Raw genomic sequence first — 21,837 nt, forward strand, 5'->3', positions numbered from 1 at the left:
TTTTTTGTTTGGTTTTGTTGTGTGTTTTTTGTTTGTTGTTTTGTTTTAAAAAAAATATGTTTGAATTATAATTCCTCAAAAGAACAACCTTCTAGGCTTCAGCAACAGCTTTAAAAATGTAAAATACACTCAAAACACACAAGTTCCTGACTTTACAAAACTGAAGGATGCTGCTGACTGCACTGACATATCCTAAAATATAAGTTTCTAGATAAAGGCACACTGGACACGGTATTTAACAAGAGCATCAAAGGCAGCATGGCCAATACAAAGTTGTAGTTGCTTATGCAACATTTTTAAAAAATGCATGTTTCCAGGAGCATAATTCCATTTTGATTTTTAAAGGAAAAAAATCAGCATTCTGAGTGGGCCTTAATTTTTCTTCAGGAATGCTTTAAAGTGAACATTGCATTATTATATTAACACACCTGAAGCAGAATTTGAAAAACATAAAAAATTTGCCTTGCTTTTATTGACCAAGTTATTAATATATATATATATGTACACACATACACACACTCAAGAAGGGGGAGGGGGAGGTAAAGTACATTTGTTTCAACAAATAGTCTAAGACTCCCATACATGTAGAGTTAAAACTTGACTTCTGAAGAAAGAAAACCACACCTTTTATACTGCATCTTATTGATGGGTATGGGAAAAACATGGAAAACACTTGCATTAGCCCTTTTTAGCTCTTTACTGCCTTTCCCACTACTCTGAACCTTGCAGCCACAATTTGCTCTCCAGAGAAATTCAGGGCTGGGCACAAGATAAATGGTCCTCAGTGCAACATGAGTTAAGAGACTGTTGCTGGCTGCATTTGAGAATCAAAGATGAAACTCTGAGGGTAAGAAGAGCACTGGAACAAGCTGTCCAGGGAGGCTGTGGAGTCTCCATCCCTGGAGACATTCAAAACCCATGGGGATGTGTTCCTGTGTCATCTGTTCTAGCAGGGGGGGTTGGACTAGATGATCTCCAGAGATCCCTTCCAACCACTAACATTCTGTGATACCAGGTTAAGAGCAGGCTATGCTGCTGCAACTTTTGACTACTGATTCCTTCCAGCCTAGACAGGTCTTCTGACTTTTGCTGAACTCCATTAACATGAGAAGCATAGAAGCCAGTTTTCAACTACACTCTGTTGTGTGGGACTTCCATGAAAGGACAGAAAAAGCCCCAAAGTTCTCCACCGAATTATTCCTTATTATGGAGGTGGGCTAGGTCCCCTCCCTGACCCTTCCCATCTGCTCCCTTTGATCTCTATACTGCTCCACCCTTCTCTGTTAAAGGACTTCTCACCATCAGACTAAGAAAAAAAAAAGAAAAAAAAAATGTTTTAAAAAAACCCTCTCCAAAATGTTTTCTCCCTCAGAACACATCATTCCTCCAGCTCGGCCCAAGACTCCAGGAAAGGCTGACATTGTGGCCAGATAGTGCTACTGACACTAAAGCCCCAACAAGTGAGTCTTATGTATGAAAGCCAGGTCTTCAATTTGGGATTTCAACAACAGCACTGGGGGCATGGTTTTAAAGCCTAACAAACTGTAAAGAAATTACCCAGATAGTGAACAAGAACATCAGAATTCCAACACACCTACCCTTCCCAAACACCTAAAGGGATACAGGCCAACAAATCTACCCATTAAGCACAGAGGAAAAAGTAAAACAACCTAATGTTCAAGCTAAAACCTTCCTCAGTACCAATTTCCATTATAATAAAGGTAGGTGTTGAACCTCCTTCTCCACACAGGATACTTTGCCACAGGCATTTCACTGCACAAATGCCTGGCACATTGTTTAATTGAGCACTGAGGCTGACAGATGAAAACTCATCTCAGCTGAGAGTTCAGTTTTTAAAGGTCCAGAGTTGCTTAAAACTGCTCTCTAAGGAAAAAATTGTTTGGGATGCTCAAAATGCTTCTGAAGGTGCGCTGCATCAAGTCCTTTCTGCCTTTTTACCACTGATTCCTGGCTGGACATGAAAGACTCCAGAGAGCCAAAGAAAGCAACCCAAGGCTGGACTTCCCTGCAGGCACCATAGTTTCCATGTAAATACAGGGAACAGTGCATCCTAGAGGACAGAGATGTATCGGAGTACTTTACAACTCGTAAGTGCAACTGCTAAATTGTAAACTTCCTTTGAAAACAAAGACATTTCCACCTGATGAGTTCTACCCTAGAAAAGGAACTCACAAAGCACAGGAAGAGATAAACACAATGAGCTAAAAATGCTCTCTGTTCCCAGCCTAAACTGAAAATGAAGTTGAAGCCTGTAGTTGTAAGGGATTTATCTATATTGGCTTTCACTGGTTTAGGTCAGCATCGAAATCACACTGCTTCTCTGAGAGGGAGACAGGAGCAGAGGACATGAATCTGTATGCATCTCTGTTACCATCGTTAGTAGCTTTAACAGCCCTGGCTAGTTTTGTAGCAGTGATTGAAGAAAAAGGCCTTCTGAAGTTCAGACAAACATTCAGCATGGAACACGCAAGAAAAAAAATGTGCTTTTCTTTGTTCCTGTAACAGTGACAAGAGAACGTAGCTGACCATCTAATGCTTCCTCCTTCTCTCCCTTAACTGTGCTAGAAATTTACCCTTTCATCTGCAATTTTAGGAAACTTTCAGTTCTGGAAAAACAAACATGAGCCAACATGTTTCAGATGAATTGGACCAGCATGTTCTGCACTTTTGCCCTCATTCAATTATCTGTCTTTGCTGTAGTTGAAGGAAACTCCATTTCTGATGGATCCATTAATGAGGGTTTTAGGATTCTCTCTCACAATCTTTTCTCTGCTGAAGATAGTATCCTGATCACTGTCAAACTCTGACTCGGAGACCATCAGACTGGAGTTGTGTTCTGTACTTCTGTGTTTTATACCTGACAATAAAAGAAGCAAAACAAGATCATTAGAAAAGATTTCACTTTTTAGCAACAACTAAGCATGCTCTCCTCTGCTGTGTGTATAAAAGGTGACTGAAAACATTCTCTGCAATCCAGCATAACAGTGTGCACTGCTCCCACCACCAATACAAAAAATGGCCTAGGAGGTATCATATATTGTCAGGCAGATATTTTTCTGACTTCACTACAGGACCATCAGTTTATGGCTCTGAAATGTGAATATATGCATTTAAATTCAAAACAATTAGATTATCTTAGTACATAGCTTATGCACTTTTTAATGGCTTGAATCTAGAAATCAGTCTGTCCACTCCACTATCTGAGTAACACAAGTGCAAACGAAAGGTCATGGTTTCTACAGAAATGTAATGTACAGTAATGTCTGCCTTTCTAGGAAAGCAATTTCTCAGGATTATTCTATTTCCCTGGATTCCAATACTTCCCTCAGTAAAAACTGAAACTTGAGTAAACCACATTATACGTGAACAGAGGCTAGCAGCTGATGTCTACCTACGCTTATCAGGGCACATATGGGCCAGGAGGGAACTGCTGTACAGCAGTAAGCACAGCTCCTAAGTAAAGTGTATGGAGGGGAGGCTACATGGAGAAAGTCTGTGGGACAGTTAAGATGTTCTAAACTGAGATTAATTAAGAAGCTCAGAGTAGTGGCTGAGCCCAAGGCCTCATGAAAGACAGGAAGTTCTTCTCCCCCAACCATTTCACTGCCTATACTTGCTTCTCTCATTCCCAAACTTGTAAGCCAGCTTCTGGGCTCCTCCTGGCTGCAGGCATCAATTCAAATACATTGACTGGAAACTTGATGGATGAGTTCCCAGCTGAAACAGATAGCACTTACCATATTTGGGTCGTAGCTCCATTCTTTCCTGTTCATCTATGTTATCTAGGATGGTATACTTTGTTTTCTTTCTTATTTTTGTCCTCTTTCTGCTAGAAAGAAAATTACCACAAAGACATGTAGTTCTCACATACATACCAAAGTTCATTCTCTCTTCCTTTCCACACACATAACTACATACTCCAATATACAGAACCTCATTGTACTTCTCTCACTTCCACATAAAAAAGAGGCGTTTCAGTTTATACCTGTCTTGTGCAGCATGTCCCTCCTCTATGTTACTGTATCAACCAGCTCTCACTCTCTGGCACAAGCCACATGACGACAAAGGAAAAAAAGTAGCTGAACTCCATGACCATTCCCTTTCTCACCAAATCCACATGAGCCTGTGAGGCTTCACCCCCACATGGAGAGGGACACACTTCTATTTGAACTGTTCTTTCATCCATAAAAAGGAAAACCGTATCAACTGTGCATTTCAAACAGCATCTTTTACATACTGCAAAGACAAAAAAACCTGAAAATCCAGAAATACTTTGATAGCATTATCATTTTTGCTAACACCTGAACAAGCTATCTAATCGCTGGGCTTTTTGAGCAGCAGCAAAAACACTTGCTATAGTGAAAAAACTCGCAGGGATTTGTCACTTGAAAGAGAATTTCTTATCAGCTCACTAGGAAAGACAAGGAAGGGGGGAGGCAGAGAGGGAAACAACACACAGTAGTAGGCAAAACTGTTTAAGGAAAGAGGAATTAAGAAGTTTGCATGACTGAGATCACTGCAGTACTCCTTGCATGCCAGCCAGAATCAGCCCACTTGTCCACCCTTCCTGTTCAGGGGAGACACCAGGTTAGGAGCAGCTCCCTTCCTATATCCTAGAACACTCCTACATCAATGATTGTCAGGGAATGCCTCTTTATTTTTTTAGCATGGATTATCTGAAGGACTCAGTGGGAAGTATTCACTCAGCACTTTAACATAAATTATCTCTTAATACGAAAGATACTCCTATATTGGCATTTTGTTTTTCAAAACGCAGAAGAGCAGAGCCATAAATGGATACTCCTTTTTTCAACCAAAGTGCAGCGATACACAAAGAGCTACAGGAAGCTCCTCACATGTCTGAAAAGAGTTCAGTGGTTTAGTGCTAAGGACTGGACTAAAATATGGCAGTAGTGTACAGTATTTTTTGCATATACCCCATCAAAAAGAAACACAAATCATGTACCTTTTGCAGCAGCAGATGCAGAACCAGGCAAGCCCTATCATGACCACAATCAAAATAAAAACAGATACAGTCACATAGAGTATACTCCACTCTGAAAAAAAGAAACACAGCAGTGCTTTGTAAAGTAATATGGATAGGATGTTTTCTATTATATCTCTATTAAAATAAACAACCCTGAGGAATGGGGAATGGCAACAGGAACTTAGGAAAACTTGGCACTTTCATATCCTCATCAGACCAATCCATAAAAATTCTTCAGCTTCCATATTCAAAGTGCACATTTGAAAATTTTCTTCCACTCCAATACCTTTTACCATCCCAAGATACCCAAAATCCGTGGGAACTGAAAGTCAAGAAGGCATGATTACACCTAACTTACATCGTCCTCTAACTGAAATAAACACAGGTGTACTCTGGGTATGGAATTTTAGCATATGCTTTGGAAGAACAGCTGACTAGATCCTTCTACCTGCAGTCTTACATTTGTAAATCCAGGAAAACATAAGAAGGATACAGAGAGATGCGCAATAATGTGAACTCCAACATGTGTATGGTCACTATTTCAGTGTTACTATCACATTATGGAAAAATACAGCATTAGGACAGGGCTGCAGGATGTCCCAGTTTCAGGCTTAAAACCTACTCCCCATTTAGGTTGGTCAATTAGTCTTCACTCACTAACACACAGACACATGGCTCATGGTTACTTAGTGTCTTGTAGCAATAAATTATAAATTGCTATAGATTTACTTGAAGACTAGTGCATTGCTCAGCAAATGCCTCCAAGTCTGTGCAGCACTAAGAGTTGAGCATTATTTCAACTTCAGTAGAAGGTCAATTCAGTTAACTTTAAACTATTCAATATTTGAAATAGAGAGGCTTAGCTGATATATTAGGTGTGCCACAGAATGCAGGCATGATTGAGGTGGTGAACCTAAACTGCATTTCCCAGGTACAACAGGCAAACCAAAAGAAACAATGAAAATAACCATGCTAAAAAGTCGAGGTTTTCATGGTGACTATATTGCTTACCCAGATCACTGGTGCTTTCTTTACTTAGGTCACATCATACTTCTGGCACAGAAGTACCAGTTGCCCACTCAGAGAATTTAAGTTTTTGCCTCTTTTTCAGCATTACAACAATCAGATGAATACTTCTCAAAAGCTTTGCAATGCTCACACTATTTAAAAACCCTTCCAACTGGCCACAAATTGTTGCAAGATGTCTCTCTCATGACAAAGTTTTCATGCTTTTTTCCTCAAATCGTGATACTTTTTAAAATGTAGAATTTAAAAATATTTTAAATACAGGCTACTACTGTCTATACATTATAATTTCCAGACATTATTAAAATATCTTTCTATAGAAAGATATTGCTCAGCTGGAAAATAGTGTAATCTTCCCTCAGCATCGCCTTGCTAAGTATTCCCTATCCTGACAGCAAATAGTCAACAGTCTCACAATATGACACGTTACTTTTGAAATACATCACTCAACACCCAAACTCACCACAGTTACTCTCTCCATCATTAAGATAACGATGAATCAAGTTTTCCATCCACAGCTGGTAGCAAATGCAGCGCTTTGTTATGGGGTCACAGTATCCATGTCCAGAGCATTTTAAAAGACAGGCTAAGAAGAAAACAAAGCATAGGGTCAGTTGTGTAAATGGGCAGCTTGTCCATGCATCCTCTTGCTAAGAGACTACGTAGGTGATAAAGCATCATGTTCTTAACATTCTGGTATTTTAAACATCTCCCTCTCTTTTGGTGTTACACATCAAATAGATTTACAGCTCAGCAGACTGCTGGGTGTGAAAAGAACAGAATATATCTTAGGCATGCAATACTGAAATGGTATGCAAGTCAAGAACAATTAATTCTGTTTATTCTGAACAGTTTATTCTGCAATAAAGATGAGTCAAAGTGTTGGAATTTGGACTTGTTCTTTTCTTCATGACCTGTTTGTAAGAACTTCTGAAGGATGAGAACTGATGAATCTCAGAATTCCCAGGTACTAGACAACAAGCATCACACCAAATAAATTAGAGTGTATTTCAGTATTTCAAAACGGAATTACAGCATCTGAGGCCAGAACATATACATACCTCATACACTTCTAGTAGCAGTTATTGTGAGATTAATGCATCATATCAGACTAAAATAAAAATGTATTCCACTTAAAGCTTAGAGTAGCAGATTTGCTATGTCAAGAAAAACATTAATGTGTATTTTCAAGTGACTCCTACACATTTTGGTAATCCAAGTACATTTAAAATAGAACAACAGTCCTTTTCAACAGGTCAATAAAGACAGAAATTACTACAGAATCAACAGCTATGTTATTGCAGAACTCACTCACTTTGGTTGCATTTGGATCAGTATGTCCTGATTTTACATGATGGAAAAATCATATCTGTATTATTTGAGTACCATAAAGTGTTCACATTATTAATGAAGGTTAAAATAGGCTTAGAAGTTCAAGCATCTTTTTGGGGAAAAGCAAAAGTTCATTATAAGAAACCCCAGTAGCCTGTCTATACTGCAAATATTAGAAGACTAGGTCATAACACAGTGACCATCTGATACAGACAGATAAAACCAAATTACATTACAAGCCTATTACTGAACATTGAAAGCCTTGAAGGAAACAAGGACATAAAACATACTGTATTATGGCTGTATTAAGTTTTGCCCACCTTTCAACAAAAGATGGTGTGAATGGGGTATTTTCATAGTAATTCCTCAGGTCTTCCTGACACAGACCACATGGGATTGAAATAATCTGTTACAGATTATGTCTTTTAAAAGAACATAAGTAACTGGCACCAGTCTACTTACAACAAATGAACAAGCATTTTAAGTATTGTCTTCATCATCATCATCTTTTTGAAAGCTACATCAAAAGCCCAAACACCAGATGGCAGACAGAAGGCTTCGATATACTGTTTCCATGTTGCTACGTTAGCCAAATGCCAGCAAAGTCCTGGGATGAGCAAGTGTGACCCAAAACATACCAGCAGTGTCAACCCGCAGGACTTTGAAGAGCAGAAAGTCAGCCTTCTCTTTCAAAAGCTGCACATGTAGAGTTCGTGAGACTTCTGATGCCTTGATGACCTTGGCAGGATGCCCGTTCTGCACGTAGAACACAACCGCAGTGCTGCAGAGAGAACAGCTACGGTCATGGCTGCTGTTAAACAGCACTTCTGTCAGACATTCTGTTTAAAGCCTTTGGTTTTGTTTGTTTCTGGAAAGCAAATGAATGTCACAACTGATAAAGATTAAGGAACTCTGCCCATGGATCAGTCAACTCCATGCAAATGCCACAGACTTAATTCTCAGCTGGGAACACAAGCAGATCTCTGGCTTCTCAGATTTGCAGAAGAAAGGCGAGGACAACATGAAATGTAACTCCCTCCTGCTTTAAAAGGAGTTACATATACATTTACTTCTGCTGCTCTCACCTAGAACCTGTCAAAAAGCACTCTGAAGCAGTTAGAGTAACTTCAGGAAACTTTAAGAGGAAGAAAAGTTGAGAAGCAATTGAGACAGAGAACTTCATGTGGGAACTGTCCTTTCTCTACCTCTCCCCTCCCTCCCTCGTCTTCTAAGCTTGGTGGTGTTAACCTCATCCCATTCCACTTCAGAAATTACTGAAAAGCAGTAATTGGAAGCTGTGATTAAAAATATCATAGACATAAATGCTAGCTTTTTCAAACCGTTTGTTTTTAAATTTTAACAGATTTCCAGAGAGCTAAATAGAGACCAAAATGGGTTTTAAATTACCAAGCAGTTAACAAGTAGCAATTTAAAGATAAGTCATCAGTAGGTTCTACCAATCATGCTCAGTAATTCTCTCCGGATGCAAGCAGCCATCTCTAGCCCTCTACACCAAATAGAGAGGTATTTCTGCTTCAGAATATGACACCACACTTAGAAGTATCCACTGTGTAGTTTTCTCTCTGCAAAAAATGAATTTTTGTCACCAGCTACCTAGGAAAATGTTCATAAAATACTTAGAATAACAAACACTTAAAGACGAAGTAGGAGAAAAGTGGAATAAACCAGGTTTGGCCAGATAGAGCTGGTACCTTATTCTGAAACACAATAGTTGCTTCACTGTGAAAATCTGAAATAGATGCACACATTTCTTTAAATGAATAAAATAAATTTAAAAAATATAAAGTGATTTTTATTTTCTTTTAAAACAAAGCATTTAATTTTTTGAGCCTCCAAAGACCTTAGTTCCTCAATTTTCTACGAGAGCAGAAGAAATTCACCTTTTACAGTGTATACTGTTGAGAGATACAGCATGGATTTTTTTTTGTCTTAGAAACAAATATTTTGCAACTAATTATGAGCTGTGAAAGAGTCAAGGACAACCACAAGTCTTCCTGGCATAGAAGGCTATCTTTGTACCTTATATCTGAGTAGGCTTGTATCTTCTGAACTTTGATATCTGAATCCAAAACATTCAGCAGTACAGCCAGCTGTCTCACCAGGGTGTCCTTCTGCTGTTCACTCAGCTGTCCCACTCCAACTTGGAGAATCAACTCCACCAGACCACTCCTTTTGGGATCTGACAGAAGAACAACATGCTATTTTTTCAGAGCCTGGGAAATATTTTGGTTAGCAACTGAAGACAACATGCAGTACTCAAAAGTATTTATTAACACTATATTTTCCTGAGTAAGACCCATATCCCTTATAACCCTACTCTTGTGTGTGCAAAAGGGAGGCAGACAGACTGACATGGTAGCATGCAAGACTGTGCGAGCTAGTCTAAATGCAAATGCACAATTTGAGAAATATTATGTTTACCTTCATAAACTGGGGGTTAAGTCAAATAATACTTGAAATTCTAGCATGCCTTGCAAATAAAACAAAGTTCACAGATAACTAGTGAGAATCCTGGCCCAATTATTGTGACTATATTCAACAACAAAGTGAGGAAGAGAAATAAAATAACTGTCCAGGAACCAGACAAACAAGAAATCTTGGACAGACCAGTGAGTTCAGACTCATTTACTGAAACCTCAACTTACGCTTCCAACACACAGCCATTTATTCTGCATTGGGAAACATGAAAACAATATGTAAGCAATACCAAACCATGAGGAAACAATTCAAAACACTCTGAAAATATTTGAGGATTTTGTCCTTCAGGATGAAAGAAGGAAAACAAGCACAGAAACATGCTTTCAACCATCAAACATATCAGTATAGCAATTGTAAACAGACTTAATGAGGAAGAACTTCTTTACTGCAAGGGTTACAGAGCACTGGAACAGGCTCCCCAGGGAGCTTATGAAGTCTCCTTCTCTGGAGACCTGTCTGGATGACTTTCTGAGTGATCTGCCCTAGTTTTTGGTCCTGCTCTTGCAGGGGGTTGGACTCAATGCTCTTTGGAGGTCCCTTCCAATCCCTAACATTCTGTGAATCTGTGATTGGACACTCAGCTCCCATCTCTTTCCATTGGCCCAACTGATTAACAACCAGAAAAAAAAGAAACAAAAACCTACAATTAATGAAAAGCAACAAAAATACTAACAAAAATTTTAACTAGGAAGAATAACTTTTATTTATTTATGCCTCCAATAAGGCGACTGTGTAACTGTTAGTTAAGAATCCTGACATGTCGTATTCTAACACACTCAGGCCTATTGAGAAAACAAGAAGGTAGAAAGAGAGATGTGTCTGCTTTATGTCTTGAGAAAATCTTGCCAACACTGAAACACGTAAGTGAAAAGGAGAAAAAAGATGAGGTATTCACAACGTATTGATGACCTTTTAATTGTCATACCAGGCCGCACTTCAACAGTTGCTGAATCAATATCTGAGTCTCCTTTGGCATCTGTCACTTTCAAGTGAAAAGTATAGGTTCCTTCCACCAGATTAGTTAGCTGCAGTACTGCCTCGTGGTCTGAGCCATGGATCACATCCTGCAAAAGAGGTACCGGGATGGTCATACCCTCTGATAAAGTTGCAGGTGTGAATATCAAGTCAGGTACCTGATATGACTTGAACTTGTCAGTGTTAGGCTGATGGTTGGACTCTGTTCTTTAAGGTCTTTTCCAACCAAGGTAATTCAGTAATTCTGTGATGACAGAGTGTGTTCTTGCATTGGCTTTTGGGACAAATGTGACCTACTGCAGTTTATAGCAGAATAAGGCAAATTTGGAAGTGGGAGTTAATGAGGGTGGCTGTACAGTACGGATATTTTCATTAAAGAAAACCAGACAGAAAAGCTGATGTTCTCAAGTACTCATCTGCCTGAATATCTGAGACACTTAAATTATTCTTAACAATTTTACTTCACTCTCCTTAGTTCTGCTTCCTTATATTCAAAATTATTTCCTTTTCTTGGAGTTCATGTATTTCCAGCTATCATCTCTACTAGCTATATTTAAATTCATTCTTCTCATATTCTCATGTGGATTGCTTCTATAATCTTTATAATTTTGCTGTTTCTTCTCTCCCAGTTCTTTCCAATTTGCCACCATTTTTCTGACTGTGACTACCACTTTATGTGGATAGGCAAAAGAAGTTATCACAGTATTAGTAGCTGACATCTAAACTTCAGTTTATCATGAGGTACTTCTGCTGTCTGCTACCACTTGGAGAGCAGACTCCACTGCCCTAATGACCTGGGCAATTTACTATGGTTTGCCAGGGAAGGTATCTATACATCCAGTGCCAAATACTTTTATCTTGCACTTCCAAGTTTTGCCTCATCTGGTACCAGATGTGATTCCTTAGTCTTTACCAGCACTCCTTGCTCTCTGAGCCCTCCCTTCTCTTTGGAATACTCTTCTCTCAAACATATTAGCTTGGTATTATCACCAATTATTTTTTAAGAGACAACTTCATTCTTCTGTCTCAAGTCTTTCCCAACTAGATCCACATTGCTGCAGTCCTCTTAGCTACCATATTCTACAGCTGTACTGAAAATATCACAAGCCCCTTTGAAACAAAATCACTAGAGAAAAGCAGGGGAGACAAACCAGAAACAGACACCATGCCCCACAGTATCCTGAGTCATACCTGCTTTCCCCACTACAGTGATACTCCATGCATAACAAAACCTGAATTTTTTTTCCAGTTACAACCTTCAAGAAACTTACCCCAGCTGCTGGGCTTTGACCATCTCGAATCCACAAATATGATACAATGCCCTGGTCATCAGCAGACCTTGAGCCATCCAAGGTAACAGAGTTATTTGGAAGCACTAGAACATGCTTCCCACCAGCATGCGCCCGGGGTGGACTGTTGTTTTCTAGTCATAAAAACAGAGAAGGAGAAGGATTTGCTTTCAAAACATTCAAAATGTGACACGCCATTGCCAATACACCCACACTGCAACTCTTAACCTGATGACTACAGACAATAACAATAGAATCTCATGCTGAAGGGAGAGGGAAACAATGAATGGATAAACAGATTTTGGTTTTGGGATTATTACAACCTGACAAAAGCAGACCTGCACCCTGAGGAGAATACCTGTAAAAGATACCATCCAAAAAGATATTTTTCAGTAAGTATTGCAGGGTACTCTGCTTACAGTCTCACAATAAATTACGTGTCAGATCTTCTCAGTTAAGCAAAAAGATTTTGTGCCTACTCAAGAGCAGAGAAGGGTCATCCCATCCTATCTTGAGAAGCATTTATTACCTAACCGAGCTTGTGTAAGGTCTTACGTCTTCACAATACCTGTACTTAGGCAATGTGTACCCAGGAAACTTAAGAGTAAAAACAGTTCCAAAATGCTTTTTGCTTACTGCTACCAGTGAAATTAAGGCATGCATTGGGAATATGCCCAAAAAATACCAAACAAATACAAACACATGATCTTTTTTTTTTAGAATATGATTGATAAGGCAAAGCTCCAAGAAGCTGTGAGACTGACCTCGCTGGCCTGAATACTAGGTTGGTCATAAATAATTCAATATTGGGCAGATCTCCAGAGCATTGGCTGTAACTCTACTCCTTAGAACAGCATAGAGTTCTCTGTACTACAACTGATCTTCTTGTCTCTCCCAAATAAACCAGTTGATTAAACTTGGATATTGGAGCACTGAATATTTTTAATACTGAACCTGTGACTGTAATCAGTACAAACTGTTACTACAGTTCACAGCATGAATGAGACCCACTTGGGCAGAGCTGTTGCTATGTGTTTCTGACAAATCACCTAACAAACTTTTGAACAGTTCAACCAGTGATACACACAGGTAAAACTGAGTCCAGCTCCTCTTCCAAGATGCATTCATTTTGCAGAGATACCAAGTGAAAAAGAAACAAGGCTGCACCATTTTCAAAGAAGTCACCAGCCATGAATCTGATACAACTCTACTAACATTTCAAAAATTATGAGGGTACCATACTTGCAGAGCCAGAGTGCATCTCTCCCCTCAAAAAACAAGGTATGCAACAGAAAGCCAAACTCTGGACCCAACAAGATTTTAAATGTTTTACACCATCTTCTTTAAGAGGAGGCATAGGCCCATGGAGATTGCTAAAATCACTCTCTAAGGAACAGGATCAGGAAAGAGATGGTTGGATTACCACTACCTGCAAACCTGATGATGCAACATAAGACAAAGCTATGAAATCTGTCAGGAGTACCTGACAGCACCTCTTATCTCACACAATAGGTTTTATTATCCTAATGCCTCTTCTACAGCATGCATGTTAGGAAAAAAGATACTAAAAGAACACCACAGTAACTGTTTCTGCATAGAAAAAAAAACAAAACAAACCAACAACAGACAAAACAAACACCAAACAAAAACCAGGTCTTTGAAGATTAAGTTTTTAGGTAGAAACTGGTACACGCTGAGACCCCATTTCTTGGATGTTATTTAAAACTCACAGTAAAATTGCTTTTCTGCTCAATGCCTAACTTTGGGAATAAAAGAAAAACATATCCTCTGAATGAAGTAGTCACACCATGGTCAAAAATTGTATTTTGGAGCATGTTTATTACATCTAATTCTGCATACATTTAACTTTTAAAAAAGCTTGCAATAAGTGACTTTACTACCAGTCATTCACATTACTACTTTAATACAAAATAGCAGTAACTCTTCTTGCATTCCCTTCAAATATGACCAAAAAACCCATTACCCCTTTCTGTTCCAATTTCCTTTATATTCTGAGAGTGAGTGAATCAACTGGCAAGTTGTCTACCATATCGTAAGAAGCAGCAACTAGGCTTACCTTCCTTCACAGTAACAGATAGTACAGATGCACTGCTTAAGCCCTGTTGGTCTTTCACAGTCAACCTGAAGCGATAGGTACCAACCTGAAGACCAGTCACAGTTGCTATTGCTTTGTTGCCATTTTCCATCTGTACAGAGCTTGGTCCACTGAAACAAAACACATAAAAAAAAAATCTGCACAGCCAGCCAAATTTTTCTTCCAGCAGTACTGCTCATGCCATTTGCTTTTATGTATATTGTAGTTCTGCCACGACTATTAACACTGATGATTAAAGAACTATGAGATATGAGTTTAGTTTAGACAATCTGTTTTTTTCCCCCAAGACATTCAAAGCAACCAAGCACCACATACCCAGTTATTAGAAGAGTAGACAATGCACCCCAGAAGTTCAACCTCCTTGCTCTACTATCTCATGGGAGCATATAAATGCTGTTGTCGTAAAAGCCACCCACAAAATATTTGGGGTGCCAGCAAACCTCTTCCTGTACCATGGGTACAATAGCTGCATAAGGTAATACCTTGTCCTTTTACCAAGGATCAATCCATTTTGCATACAAACATACAATTAAAAACTTTCACGAAACATTTTCAATCATCATTCAATAATGTTTTAGTCACCTAGTATGGAAAGCTCAGGCTAAACAGATTGTCAGTTTACTTCATTATTCAACAAACAACTGACTGAGAAACCCTAGTTCTAAGCACTAATGGGAAAACTGTACATTACTGGACAGCCTGCTGCTCACATTTTAACAGGAGATATGGAATTTCCTCTAATTTTCTCTTAACATTTCAACAGTTGGCCTCAAAATGATACATTGCAAAACGTAACCAGAGATTGTCCAAGATGAACTTAACATTTCTGTATCTTATCTTGTTACCCTTATCCTGAGCAGGAAAAGTTTCAAAGCAGTTCTCAAAGGGTGCATTACCCAACACAACTGCTAGGAGGCTTTTGCACCCAATCACTTTCACTTCATTCTCTATTTTACTGGAGATTTTCTGGAGAGTAAAATCTCTAGATACCTGATATTTTCCCAATGATAGAAGACAATGCCTTGGTCATCTTGGCTTTTGCTTCCATCCAGTGTAGTACTTTCTACTGGGAAGGTCAATTCCTTGTCAGGGCCAGCCACTGCTACTGGAGGACTGTTATTTTCTGTAAAAAATATTTCATGTACATTTGCTAGATAGTCACTGGCAAGAACAGCCAGAGAGAAGACTTCACACAGAATTTTTTATCACAGATTTGACATATTGGCTCAAAGCTACCAATCACAAGTATAATGTGCACAAGCCACCAGAAAATACTAGGTGTGAGAGACCAGCTCTGTAACCAGGCAAATCCCACAGTAAGTACCTCCCTTTTTCACAGGTATATCTGAAGGCACTTCAGAGCTTTGAAGATTTAGTGCAGCCATAAAGCCTATTATTCTGTTTTCAACTTTTGCTTTACTGGCATGGTAAAACTGGCAATGCTACCATTTTCCTGGATATTTATTTCCCCTTAGGCCTCACTTAGACAACAGCATCTTCCTAGTTCCACACTATAACATGTCTAAAAGGCACCACCACATGTTGTACTTCACATTCATGTTCTTGATTTCTGCAGTAAATGTTCACTGTAAAGTCTTCCCAGACAGGGTCAGCTACAAAAAGATGTATAATAAACAAAATGCTTATTATAACAAAATGTTGCCCCATGGTGGAATGAGAGACCTTCAAACAGGAAGAAAAGGCCACTTTTGATTCAACAGGCAAACACATCATCATAAAAAAAACCAACCAACCAACAAAAGTAGTCTCATGAGGCCTGGACCATTTAGGCCCATTCATCACTTAGCTCCCAAACTGTACAAGCGTGTGAAGATGCAGCCTTTGAAAATTCCTTACTTGAACCTTTTCCCTAGAAAGTGCAAAGGACACAAGGACTCTTGAAGAAGAACTGCAAAACAGTAAGAAAACTGAGCAAAGCACTGACAGATACTCAGCTTTGCAACAGAGACCTTGGACAATATTAAACTCAGAGCTACACTTTGGCTTTTAGAAGTACACTCAAACCCATCTCTGTGCAGGTTACCTTAAATAATCAGGCTAGTGTGAGCCACTAGGATCACCACCTGGACTGGACCTTCTATGATTCTACTCTTGTTTGCACTGCTTGCTTTGAGAGAAAAGGAGGTGGAAGACTCCTTGATACAGGGATGCCAGACATTCCGACTGTCATCCCAGTGGTGCAATGTGGGGAGATGAGGCACTTGAGGGCAGTGCTAAGGCATCATGCTGGCCCACCCCTGAGGGACCCAGACGTGCCTGCAGCTGACTCACCAGGCTGTACAATCAGTGTGACCTCAGCTGTGGACCGCTGCCTCGAAGAGTCTGTGACAGTCAGCTGGAAGGTGTAATCTCCTTCCTGCATTGCAGACAACTGGAGGTACGGTGTCCGTACTCCCTACCCGGCGTTTTTAAAGAGAGAGTGCGAGATAAAGCAGAGACGTTCATGGATTGTGAAAGGTCTTACAGAGCAGATGTGAAAAGAAATAAATAATGTTTTCATTAATAATAAACACCAGTTTAAGCACCTTGTAGACAAAGAGGAGACTTAAAATTTGATGCACAGTCAGATGTAATGTATTCACTGCTGTAACTATCCCTACCAACTGAGAGAAAGATCTATAGAAATAAACCTTAATTTCCTATGCTGGTATAATGGCTGCATTATTTCTGAGCAACAGTAACTGTGAAACAACACATGGGACATTAACTTTCTCAATTAGGAAATTAAACACTGATGGAAATTACTACAGCTTATGCCATTTCCTTAGAGCTGTTTAAAAAGAAACATCATGACATTCTTTAATATGTTATCTATAAAAACAGTTAAATGAAAAACCAACCTTGACTTGAGCCCAGCCAGTTTGGCTTATGGAGGAAGCACAATCAAGACAGTCTTGTCTTGTTTAATATACTCTTCTAGAAGTATTAGCTGATATCTACATAAGCTCATAAAATTACTGGGCCCAGCTATCTTGCATCTCCACATTAAACATCCAATTAATTTGTTAGATATCTCAAGCAGTCATTCTCTTCTTTCAGGAATTTTGATTTAAGATTGAGCAGCTCTCAAAAGCTACAAATTCAAGTTGCATGGATGCTTTTGTAAAGAGTTTATCTTGGTAAATGAACATAAGTGAGGCACTATGCTGTAATTGCCTCTACAGTGTTACTCCTTTCCTAAACAGAACTACATAGCGATCTCTTTCCAGTTCTGAAGGTCTACAGCAACATTTCTGCAACAGAGCAGAAATCAAGAATCTTATAAAAAATGGCTTCTGAGGTTCAGTTGACTTAATGACATTAATTACCTCAAATGCCTACAGAGATGCAAGAATCTCCAACTTACTGAGTACAAATCCACTGAAAATTTTTGTTAATTTTTCTCAGATTAAAAAAACAAACCACAAAACCAGGCATAAGAGAATAATTTCAGTTAGCCTTCATAGGACACCTACGTTTTAGTGAGCATAAAAAACTCACCACAGAGCATGGCTGCATAACACTGCCACAAGTCCTGTAATCTTTCACTGAGAAAATTAAGTTTCTCTTTATGTTCTACTTTATCCAGGAGAAAGTACTACAAGAAAACCCTGACTACCACCACATTCTCCTGAAACCAGTTTTCTATCCTCTCAGAAGATGAAAATGTGTGGAGTAGACTGTAGGGTCCAAGGACAGACATTGTGAATGCCAAGTCTTTCCAATCACCAGACAATAAACAATAGCAGGAATCAGAACTGGCCACAAGGAATGAGACAAAGGATGAGAATATATCAGAGAGGAATAAAAAACAAAACCAACATCAAAAGTAGTAACAGCAACCTAAATATTTAAGTTCTTACGAGTAGTTACTTAGGTATGCATTTGCTCATATTAGAGACAAGGACAGAAGAGTTTTCCAATCCTACAGGAGAAATAAACATACCTGCATTGCTACAACTTTGCCTTTGCTTTTGGGACTGAGTGACCACTCATAGCTGATAATTTCATGGTCATCACTGCTCTGATTTCCGTTCAATGTGATGAAGTTCTGAGGCAAGGTGACTGCCTGATTAGGTCCTGCATTGGCAATAGGTGGGTAATCCACTGGTTTGTTGACTGTCAGAAATGCAATGGTGGAGTTGGCTGCTCCATCTGAATCAATCACTGTGAGTCTACAACAGGAAAAACAGTATTGGGAATATTTTAAGATTGGACTTCTGCGAAGTCCTAAGTTCAAAGGTTAAGTCTTTCTGGTACCTGAAGAAAGGAAAACCACCACCTAGTCAGAGCCACTGATTAGACTGCATGAAGCACACAGTCCTCAACTAAGGTAGGAAAGAAATTCAGAAAAGTGTTTTCAAACACAGCTTTCAAACTTTAAGAAGAAAAAAAACCCAGAAGGCTATCTGGATCTCAGATTAAACACTTCCCCTGCAGTCAATGGCAATTATGTTAATTTCAAACAGATTTCACTAAAAATTCTTTTAAAAATTTACTCATCAAAAGCCAGGTATTTAACTCATCAGCTGTAGGGGAGTAGTCCCTGTTTAACACCTACATCCAAAACTACTCTGGATGTTCAGAAGCTCTGCTTATAGCACAGTAGCAGTTCCTAACTTCTTATTTCATTGTGGCACATTCTTCTTAATTTTAGTGGATCTTAGCTCAGATTTTGAAGATCAAAAAACTAAAAAAGTACAGGGTTTAAAAAAACCACTATTGTCTCAGAAACAGAATGACAAATCACCTTAAAATAAGACTGCTGCAGACACCTGAAAGTGATGAAAGACTCCTTCACATTGTGGTAACTGACTACATCTCTAATTCACCTGTTACAAAAACTACACACATATGAACATATATGGAAGGAAACCACTCTTTAAGCCTTCCCCAAGTGGGAACAAAACCAGTGCTCATTAGGGCACATAAACTTTTGCAGTGGTTGTACATCCATGCATATCAGGAGCACAGGATTTTGTTGACCAGCTAATTTCCTGTAAGCTTGAATACACTGCTCTATTGTTCAAGTAACTCAGCTCCCCGCAAATTGCACATAGTAAGTGGTTTCTTAACTCCCTAGGATTTGGAACACACTTAGAGAATTGCTTATAAGCAAGCTTTGCACATTTTAGTACAGAAAAAAAAAAAGTGTTCATTTCTGCCACTATACAATATGAAACAATTTGAATAAAGAACACAGAATGAAAGCTGAAACTATGCAATTTTTTAAAATGTTTATCCAAAACACCCTATTTAATGTATATATATGCTAGTTTCTACATTCTGCTGAGGCTGCCTAGAAACATAATATATTGACTGTTAGGCTGTTACTCACTGGTTGTCAGATAACCCAGGCTGGGTCAATGGGAAGTATGCCTCCTTTCAGACTAGGCTTTAAGTTAAAAAGGTCATAAAATTAACTCTGATTTTAATTAAAGCAGCCAGAACCACAAACATTGCTTCCATTGTCCAGAAAAACTCCAGCTTCAGCAATGCATAAATGGAGGAAAACAGTAGCAAGGCAAAGGCTTTTATGAAGAATTGAATGACTAAAAATCAGCACACAACAGTGCCTTGCGAGGATCACCTCCCAGTACTGTTCTGTCTGGCACCACCCTTCAGGGGATGACTTTCACATCCTGACTGCAGTGTCATCTCAGGACACTTGCCAACTTCTAAGCTGAGGGAAAAAAAACGTTCTGCTACAGTTATTATTGAAGGGAGTGGGAGGCATTTAATTTCAGATACCTTGTTTTGCATAATTTTGTGCTATGAAGTATCACCACACCAGTATCACAAAATCACTCCAAGCACTGCTCCTGAAGTCTCTCCACTGTGCAAAATGAAGGGTAACAGCATGCAGAAGAAAAATTAAGGTTTTTGTTTGGGGAAGTATCTATAAGCACAATCAGAAACAAACATGTAGCTCATATCAGAGAAATAATTAAAACCCCAAAGGAAAGTATCTGTGCAGGTACCTGAAGGTGTAGTTTCCAGGAACAAGGTTAAACAAGTGCAAGACAGGTGTGTCAGCAGATGCCTTCTGCTCTCGCAAAGGACCTTTAATTTCCTCCCAGTGGTAACTCACTATCTTCATATCATCTATACTTTCTGCAGTCATTAAAGAAAAAGATATCAGTTCCTTGCAGCAATTGCTGAGATGAACACTAAAATCTCCCATGCACAGATCCATAGGTGGTGTTCCACAATTATCTTTTTATGTATATTCAATCAGGCTTTATGTATCACAGCTGTTAAGCCACAGATTCCCAGTTACATTTGGTATGGTTTATCTGAACAAGCAAACAGAAAACTATTCACACACACAAAAAGAAATCAATCTCAGATTCCGCATGTTTCATTTTGTCTGCTCTCAGTAATTAAGAACATAATTATGACATCTCATCATACCCTACATGGCAGCTTTCTACCATGGCTTCAGCTGTACTGGCACAGAGGCTTTCTAGGCAGCATCACAATCCTCAAATGGAATGCTGCCTTTTACCACTTATTTTATTTATAAAAAGATTTTATAACTATAACCAAATCTCCAAACTAAGTCATGATTCAGGGAACTTCTGAGTAGAGTGTGAAGAAGGAATTTCACTTGAAATTAACAAACAATAATGTTGTCTATTAAAAACGGTATATTAAAAATACAGGATATAATAATGGGATGGTCCAGTACATACGACTGCCATCAATGAAGGTAGAAGTTGTAGGCAAAGAAATTTCTTGTACTTCAGGTGAAGCAACAGCAACAGGAGGCTGGTTAACTCTGACAGCTGTGAAAAAGACGGGGGGAGGGTGGAAAAAAAGTAGTGAAAGTCCATGTAGAACTAATCTGTTAACTCCACAGATCAATACCTCTCAGTGATCTAAATTTAGAATTGAAAGCTTTGAAGCATCTGGTGTCATTTTTTGGACAAGGGACAGAAAAGGTTACAGAAGAGCAACGTTCTGCTGCAGTTATTTCTAACTGGTATAATTTAGATCAGACCTGTGCACTATAACATACAGGAGAGCCAGTCCGGCACACAACTGCTCTTACTAGTTGTTCTGGGGAAGGGGACCACAAAAGGTGGCATGATGCTATCTCAGGCTTTGTCTGAGCAGGGTACAAGGCTAAAGTGCACTTAAACACAGCGAGCAAGATCCGTAAATCTAATTCCTTAAAATGTTTTATAGACACCACAGTATGAAACATCTCAGCATGACTGGACTACCAGATGATTTTGACAGACAGTAACTGACAAACTATTAGATAGGCATGGTGTACAACTATTGGTGTTGAAGAAATTGATTTCATTATTTTAGCCAACTGATTTACCTGGTTTGACTGTGACATTTACAAAACCTTCACCAAAGGCATTTTCACCAGAAACCGTCACTTTAAAGGCATAAAGTCCCACTGATAACTGAGGCAAACACAAAACAGATGGGGTTACACATCAAATTATACAAAAGTAGTAAGCAAAAACCTGCCAATCATATTGTAAACAGATAAAAATCTGGATGTCTGAAATCTAAAGCTCCTTTTATAAAAGGACACACACAAAAGGCCACTAGTCATGGCCCAGAAGGAGGAA

The 21,837-nt window shown here is 39.0% G+C and overlaps 1 protein-coding gene across 2 annotated transcripts in view; it reads right to left on the reverse strand.

The window, feature by feature from the left end:
• Positions 1-2,702: 2,702 nt before the first annotated feature.
• The window catches only part of KIAA0319 (KIAA0319 ortholog), a 30,323-nt gene continuing 11,188 nt past the window's right edge, over positions 2,703-21,837 (reverse strand). For both annotated transcript variants that reach the window (XM_010004522.1, XM_010004520.1), the window contains exons 6-20: positions 21,579-21,666; positions 20,941-21,033; positions 20,227-20,359; positions 18,192-18,420; positions 16,538-16,661; positions 15,236-15,368; positions 14,207-14,355; positions 12,112-12,263; positions 10,791-10,929; positions 9,407-9,566; positions 8,005-8,147; positions 6,498-6,620; positions 4,988-5,078; positions 3,759-3,850; positions 2,703-2,878 (exon numbers count right to left, since the gene is read on the reverse strand). In XM_010004522.1, the coding sequence (XP_010002824.1) occupies positions 2,703-2,878; positions 3,759-3,850; positions 4,988-5,078; positions 6,498-6,620; positions 8,005-8,147; positions 9,407-9,566; positions 10,791-10,929; positions 12,112-12,263; positions 14,207-14,355; positions 15,236-15,368; positions 16,538-16,661; positions 18,192-18,420; positions 20,227-20,359; positions 20,941-21,033; positions 21,579-21,666 (2,025 nt within the window). The remainder of the gene's footprint in view (positions 2,879-3,758; positions 3,851-4,987; positions 5,079-6,497; positions 6,621-8,004; positions 8,148-9,406; positions 9,567-10,790; positions 10,930-12,111; positions 12,264-14,206; positions 14,356-15,235; positions 15,369-16,537; positions 16,662-18,191; positions 18,421-20,226; positions 20,360-20,940; positions 21,034-21,578; positions 21,667-21,837) is intronic.

This window comes from Chaetura pelagica, unplaced genomic scaffold (assembly GCF_000747805.2).
Source record: "Chaetura pelagica isolate M959 unplaced genomic scaffold, ChaPel_1.0 scaffold78, whole genome shotgun sequence".
NCBI lineage: Eukaryota > Metazoa > Chordata > Aves > Apodiformes > Apodidae > Chaetura > Chaetura pelagica.